This window comes from Triticum dicoccoides, unplaced genomic scaffold, assembly GCF_002162155.2.
Source record: "Triticum dicoccoides isolate Atlit2015 ecotype Zavitan unplaced genomic scaffold, WEW_v2.0 scaffold121212, whole genome shotgun sequence".
In the NCBI taxonomy this organism is placed as follows: domain Eukaryota; kingdom Viridiplantae; phylum Streptophyta; class Magnoliopsida; order Poales; family Poaceae; genus Triticum; species Triticum dicoccoides.
The window spans coordinates 1-7,680 of NW_021184661.1; the positions used below are offsets into that span (position 1 = coordinate 1).

Consider the following 7,680-nt stretch of genomic DNA (forward strand, 5'->3'; position numbering starts at 1 on the left):
TTTCCATAATATACAATTCTTTTAGATTTTATGGATGATTTTAAAGAAACTAGTGGTCCACATTGTATTTTGAAGGCCATGTATGTGTCCTAAACGGCAGGTTTTAGAGTATCAGAGGAAGTGGTTCCTGATTTATGACATTGTCATTATCTAGAGATCATGAGCTAAGACCATCTGTCATGTTTGTGTTTCTACCTTAAAATGGTGGTAGGATGAAGCAGTACCTTAAATCTTTTTCACTTTGCAGTGTCATGTACATACTTTGCAACGAGGAACCTCTCTGGATGAGTAAATATCTTTCTGTTGGTGGTCATCTTGAGTACAAAGGTTCTTGGAAGAAAACAACATTGTCTAGGTATATGACCATTCTATATTGTCGTGTTACATTCTGTATTTGAAAATAATCCTAAACTGACTGAAAAGGTTAGACACTGATTCTTTCGTTTTCAGGCTTAGTCTTTGCTCCGGAAATAGTGAGCTTGAGCAGAAGGCTCGTCATTTTGATGGTATGGTACATCTACTTTATGTTTGTTCTATCTGCCTTGTTTATCTCCCTATTCATACTTATTTTCATGCAGGATTCAATTCCTTGTTCTTATACAGGAGATGGTATAGATGTTTTACTACTTTGAGTAATTATTCCTTTGACAATGGACATGTGGAAAGAAAGGATGACCTTTCTTTGGATCATTTCCATTCTCAGTATGATGGAAAAGGCCCAGTAAGAATTGAATTATCTTTTGCTTTTAATTCAGATTTACAACATGTGGATTTTCTACATTATTGTTTTGCAATGATGTTTTTCTGAAATCATACTGATGGTATTGCACAACTAGGTTTTGCTTGGTAAGCTGGCTGAAACCTGGCCAGCAAGGACTAAATGGGCAATTCAGCAGCTGGTGCATGATTATGGTGAAGTTACATTTAGGATATCACAAAGAAGCCCTAAGAAGATAATAATGAAACTGAAAGACTATGTTTCTTACATGGAACTCCAGCATGATGAAGATCCTCTTTATATATTTGATGATAAGGTAATCATCACTTCATTCCATTTACTACTAAAGTTATGAAAGAAAAAGAAACTTATTTCAGGAAATTGTTACAGTTTGGAGAAACAACACCAGCACTATTGGAAGATTACAGAGTACCTCATTTATTTCAAGAAGATCTTTTTGGTGTCTTGGATTATGAACAAAGACCTGCTTTCAGATGGCTTATTATTGGACCAGAAAGATCAGGTGCCTCTTGGCATGTTGATCCAGGGTTAACCAGTGCGTGGAATACTCTTCTTTGTGGCCGAAAAAGGTTGGATCATGTGTTATATATATGTGTGTGTGCGTATTTACTCGATAGTGTACTCAAGCTGTGGTATTCACCATGTGATTGTAAATTTGAAAGCTACTAGTAGCAGTTAAATAACCCAAATGATAAGTGCCACACATCAGGTGCGTGGCACTCCGGCCCTGATGTTTTTCGATGGCAATTACAGTCACGCAAGGATGGCAAATTCCAGTGACACGCGGCATGTTTCTGTCAAAAAATAAACTGAAGCACGAAAGTTGCCATCCCCGCGTCACTAAACTTCCCATCAAAAACGTTCGGAGTTGCCATGTGCTCGTACCTGACATGTGGCACTTATCAGGATCCTTAAATAAATGTTCACAGATCTTGTGCAAAATTTCTTGCCTATTGGTTCTTTAAGGTCATTGCAGTGCTTCTATTTTGATGCAGTTTGTGGTCGCTGTTCTGTGTGTTGCTTATTTTATAATCTGATGTGAAAAAACAGTTGTGTAGAAATAATCAGCCAATTGGGTGTGTTGAATTGACGATAGACAAATTTAGTCAGGATGTCCATAGTTAATGTCTTGGGAGTGAGAGAGAATCAAGCGAGAATCCTACGCATATTCATATATGTTGAACAGAGACAGAAGATAGCCGTGGGCAGTAGAAAGATGTGATTCAACTTGAGTGCATGCTTTTGTATTTTAATTGAAACTTAAAAATCGTAACCCTATACTGTGAACGGTGCGAGGATATGCTATACCTAAACTTGTACTCCTCTTGACCTGTTAAAGCTGATTGTCCCATGCTGTACAATGCTGAAAATTTGGAAGGGGCAAGAATTTGTGTTTCCATTAATGATATCCACCTTTTTTCATAGATGGGCACTGTACCCTCCAGGAAGAGTGCCTGGTGGTGTCACGGTACATGTAAGTGATGAGGATGGTGATGTTGACATTGAGACTCCAACGTCTTTGCAGGTAATAACTTGTTACTGTTTTTGCTTTTCTCCAAACTTTGCCCCCATATCATTTCATATTATTTTGATCGTTTGCAGTGGTGGCTTGATATCTATCCTCATCTTGCTGAACACGAGAAACCACTGGAATGCACACAATTACCAGGAGAGACCATATTTGTTCCTAGTGGATGGTGGCATTGTGTTCTAAACCTTGAGACTACTGTCGCAGTTACACAAAACTTTGTCAATCAATCAAATTTTGAGCATGTATGTCTAGACATGGCACCTGGTCACTGTCACAAAGGAGTTTGTCGTGCTGGCTTACTTGCTGTTCCAGGAAAATCTATTAGAGATATTGAAAATCATCCGCCTGGAACAATGAGTGCATGGAACCACAATGACATGACTCGTGCAGAAAAAAGACTGAAAGGTTCAGGGTCCGGAAGAGCTTCAAACAGTGCAAATCAGTGTGCTTCATTTGAGTTCTCAGATGTCCATGAAAGTTTGGAGAACCAAGTTTTCTCGTATGATATAGGTTTCTTATCCCAATTTCTTGAGAAGGAAAAAGATCACTATACTTCTGTCTGGAGTCCTACTAATCCAATTGGCCAGAGAGAAGCAAGAGAATGGCTGCGAAGGCTATGGGTTCTTAAGCCTGAACTGAGAGGACTAATATGGAAGGTGATCTTTGTTCCATCATTTACATAAATTTTACTTTGTCAATTTTTATATGAAATACCATGTGGTTTATATATCTGTTTCTTGATAATGTTTTGTTCCTTGTGCCAACATATATGTCTGTTCCTGTAGGGTGCATGCCTAGCAATAAGTGTGGACAAATGGTATGCATGCTTAGAGGAAATAAGTGCATGCCATAGTTTACCACCACCGTCAGAGGATGAGAAGCTTCCTGTTGGCACAGGTAGCAACCCAGTAAGTATACAATTACTTTTACTTGCTGTCTCAGATTTACAACTGTCAATAAATAATTCTGTCGTGTTAGTATCATGTAATTCGTGTTGGTTTGAAATACTTACTCAACATGTTAGGGTTATTTCTCACAGAAATTGATTCGTGTAGAATATCCTGGTTTACTTGTTACTGCATCTGTGGTTTCTGCCTTGCAAGGTTGGTTCCGACTTTAGAAGATTTATAGATATACATACTTGCTCACTGCTATGCGCCAATGCCAAGACATTAAACATATCTGAGATTCTAAGATACTCCTATGATGCCAGTTAGTGTCATATTGCGCTGCATATACACTCATTGTTGCATGGTATGTGAATATAACCTGTACCACAATTTTTCAGGTCTTCATTGTTTCTGACAATGTGATTAAAATCTATGCTGAAGGAGGCCTGGGTTATTCTGCCCATGGTTTAGGCACAGAGGTAATGTTGCATTGGTTCTGCAACTTAATAAAATTAAATGCAACACTCACGATATTGATCACTTTCCTGATGCAGCTTGAGTTCTATAATCTTCTGCGAAAAGTTGGCTCGCCTTTGATCAATCACGTCCCTGAGATCATTGCAAGTGGATTTCTTGTGTACGAAGATGGCGTCTACAGAACAGTCCCATGGGATGGAAAAGGAATGCCAGATGTTTTGGCTAAATACTATCCTCTGGAGCTTTCTTACACAAACAGCTGTTTTCCTCTTGGATTATGGAGCAAACAGCAGTTTGGAATGGATAGTTCCACTGAATGTTCAAACAAACCTATTTGGCCTTACATGGTTACGAGAAAATGCAAAGGGGATATCTTTGCTCGTGTGTAAGTTTTATTCATTTCTCAAGTCAAAATGGGAGTAATTACTTAATTAATTATGTAAATACGTGCTTACTGTTCTCTTCATTTTTCTTAGCCGTGATACATTGTCCAAGGCTGACCTTTTGAATCTGGCATCATCCTTGGGAGTTCAAATGCGAAATATCCATTTATTACCCCTTCCACATGGGGAACCATTACCCAAACCTGAAGACAATAATGTGAGAGACAGTGATCCACCTGAATGGAAACAAGTAATTTCTACTTTAAACGGAAGAAGGAATAATATAAAGAAGCACCTAGCTAACTGGTAAGTGAAAAACTTCTAAAGCAGGTTTATTTGGCTAGTTTTAATGAGTTTTACTAAAACAGGACATTTTGTTGCTCAGTTTTATTTTATCCAATAACTGTGGGTCTGCAAGTCAATTTTGTGTCCACAGACCACAGTCAGATGTAAAGTGATTAAGAAGATATTGTCAAATTATAGAATGGTTCACTTGCAACTTAAAATCCTCTACTAGGGTTACAAAAAAATTGTAGAGGCAGGCATCCAATAAATAACCATTACATTATTTATTGTTTTAATATTTCTTTTTTTACGGAATTTCTTTAAAATGATTCTTTGACGAAATTATTTTAACATTTCAACATTAGCAATATATAAGTAGCAATGACTATGCATTGATTTGGTATTGAGTTGTTTTAGCCAAAATGCTACAAGCCTACCATAAATCCATAATATTATATTTATATAGAATTCCATACGCTGCTTTATACCTCAACATTGTTTACATATCTGTGAAGGGGGGGTACTGTCCCAACAGTTTTAATTGAGAAGGCTGAAGAATATCTCCCTGCTGATATGAGCTCTCTAATCAAGTTTGTTAAGGTACTTTTTCAATTTCATCTTCTTCATATGCATCTGTGGTCGAACTTTGTGTTTAATGGTATGATTGGACAATCAGGATGACGATGGTGACTCAGTGTACACATTCCCTTGTTGGATACATTCAGATATTATGGACGATAACATTCTTACTCAGAGGTCCCTCACTGATGCCAAAAGCACTTGTGAGAGAGATCTGGAGAAACTGGATGCAATTAATATAATTGACTTCAGTGATCTGTCCATCGGTAAGCGGCCAGTTCACTTTGTTCCCTGGAAATCTGACATTGCTTTATTTGAACATTTAACAAAATAGTTTGCGTAATACTGGCATCTGAAACCGAAGATGGGATAACTATATATCTGTAAAAATGCTTAAATTGAGCTGCTCATATCTACCAGTCTGCACTGTGAAAACTTCTGTTAGATTGTAAATCAAAGTTTATATTTATTTGATCTTAATTTGATTGCGACCAAAAACTGTTTGTCGTAACAGGGGATCCTCTATGTGACTTGATTCCGCTGCACCTGGATGTTTTCCGTGGGGATATTGATCTTCTCAGGGAGTACCTAAGAAGCTACCAGCTTCCTTTCCTGAGAGGGAAATCAAACAATGATATCTACAAGTCGGTGCGAAATTCGAAGTTCAGCACTGCGTCATATCGCGCGATGTAAGTGCATACATGCATAAATAAATCAGAGCAGCCCACATTATCCGTGTTTTATCCTTCCCTGCGCTCTATCTCGGAATGATCAGTGATCCTTGTTGGTTTGTCAGTCGCTCGGTCTCCCAAGGGAGGGAGAAACATGTTTGGCTCTGATGCGCGGTGCTCTTACATTGCAGGTGCTACTGCATGCTGCACGAGGACAACGTGCTGGCAGCTATATTCGGGCTGTGGAAAGAGCTGCGAGCTGCAACGTCGTGGGAGGAGGTCGAGCACTTGGTCTGGGATGACCTTAACCGATACCAGCAATCGTCGCCTACACTCTCTAGCTAGCAGACTCGTCACGACTAACGCTCAGAAGAAATAATGCGTACTGCTCCGCTACTCCCTTCGACATGTTGCCCAGCTTCCGCTCGTTTAAGAGCAAAGAAACAATAAGGGGCAAAAAAATTTGTTTACTCGTGTGTGTAGCAGCTTTTTTCTTCTTTCATTTTCCTTTCTTTTGGGAGAGAGCAGCTTTGCCGTTGAATGGATCATGAAGCGTGCAGTTGTACCGCATAGTAGTGTGACACGTTGGGTATTTGTAAGGAATGCCACATTTTTTGTACACACCCAACACACAGCATAACTTGTTTGCATGAACTTTTTTATCTCCCAAGAGTCACATGAAACATGCTTATTTGTTGAACCGAGAATGTATCTGGTGAAACGAGCGAACTGATGCGCCGAGTGCACCAGCGACATATGGGCCATTGGATGCAAAAGACAGGGACCAGATCGGTTAGAAGATGGGTCTGCTGGTACATTTTCAAAACAGTCCTTGCAGCATAGGTAAATCAAGTAAATTGACCTCCGCCTGCACTCAAGGTCGTCTCCCTCTCCTTCCATCTCCTGTACCAGCACAGCCACCGCCGCGAGCTAGGGTTACGGCCCAGCGAGCTCAAGAACCAATCTCCCTCCCTCAAGATCTTCACTGAATCCAATCGCCGCTCTCTCCCTCTTTTGTACCAATGCGCCAGCCGCCAGGCGATTTTGGGTTAGTAAATTTCACTCAATCTCTCTCAATCCTGTACCAATCGAGCGACGTCTCACTCAAATATCTGCGTTTTTGAAATTTCTAGCAGCAGCCTACCACCGGAACATCTGAAGAGTGCCCTGATTTCGCCTTTGGCAGTGGTCGCTCGTTGTGAGCGCATCGGCGACTCAACCTACCACCGCCACCGCCGTCAGCAGCACTGACCATCTGCAGCAGCTCAAGGATCTTGGTATGTTTGCTTCTTCCTTTATCCATTTGTTAAGGGTATTTTTGCTATTACAATTTCGTCCACGCCTTTCCCCCATTCTGCTTAAACCAGTGGCAGAGAGATAAGCATGAGCAATGTTGTTCTAGTTGACTGAAAAGGCATACTTTTGTTGATTCAGAATTGGAATAGTGTGTTGTGGGTACCAAATTAACATACGAGCAGTATATTTGTACAATCTTCATGTCAATTACAAGGGATGTACTCCCTATTTTCATGCAGGTTAGTAACCCATGGCTTGCAAAATGTCGGTGTTCCTTATAATATATCTGCAAAACCTCATAGATTGAACGTTCCTATAATTGGTCACTAGCTATAAGTAGTAGCTGCCATTTTGTTTCTTGTATTGTACGACTGACTGATGGTTGTTCTAAAAGGACTGATCAGCATTGCACGTTCAGTACTTAACAAAAACTTCTTTATCAGACTACCGCCGAGCCAAAACAAATATGTATCTCCAATGTTGCATCACTTTTTCCTCTAGTAGTGAACTGTCCTTTATATTCTAAAAATATGATACTTTGGAATCCATGTTTTATATGTAGCAACCCCTTTATAGAGGATAATCCATCGTTATTTTCTATATCATGGTTTTATGGTTGTTCCAGAGCAGACTATTCGCTACTATTCAGATTCAGGGCCATCTTGCCCGCTCCAACAATATTTTTGCCTTTGATAAGCATGGAAAAAATGCAAGCATCGCCTTCCTTCGCATCTTCACCAGGCTTCAAACCGATTAGCTGGAGGCATGAACTAGGAGGTCAAAGAATCAGCCAATGCTGATGAATTATGGTTGGGTAATCTTCGTAGGA

The 7,680-nt window shown here is 39.8% G+C and overlaps 1 protein-coding gene and 1 long non-coding RNA gene across 3 annotated transcripts; both read left to right on the top strand.

The window, feature by feature from the left end:
* The first annotated feature begins 197 nt into the window (after positions 1 to 197).
* LOC119343272 (F-box protein At1g78280-like) lies at positions 198 to 6,238 on the top strand. Its single transcript, XM_037614327.1, has 15 exons — positions 198 to 355; positions 451 to 506; positions 579 to 721; positions 837 to 1,034; positions 1,109 to 1,308; positions 2,165 to 2,264; positions 2,342 to 2,926; positions 3,056 to 3,178; positions 3,559 to 3,639; positions 3,715 to 4,022; positions 4,114 to 4,326; positions 4,821 to 4,905; positions 4,982 to 5,150; positions 5,399 to 5,573; positions 5,747 to 6,238. Exons 1-15 carry the CDS (start codon positions 213 to 215, stop codon positions 5,898 to 5,900), a joined length of 2,733 nt encoding a protein of 910 aa, XP_037470224.1. The 5' UTR covers positions 198 to 212; the 3' UTR covers positions 5,901 to 6,238.
* A 106-nt stretch (positions 6,239 to 6,344) lies between these two features.
* LOC119343271 lies at positions 6,345 to 7,674 on the top strand. Of its 2 annotated transcripts, none has more exons than XR_005165998.1 (3): positions 6,345 to 6,603; positions 6,689 to 6,832; positions 7,477 to 7,674. It is a non-coding gene; the product is annotated as an uncharacterized LOC119343271 (long non-coding RNA). The 2 variants fall into 2 exon arrangements; XR_005165999.1 differs by having other exon boundaries at positions 6,692 to 6,832.
* The last annotated feature ends 6 nt before the right edge of the window (positions 7,675 to 7,680 follow it).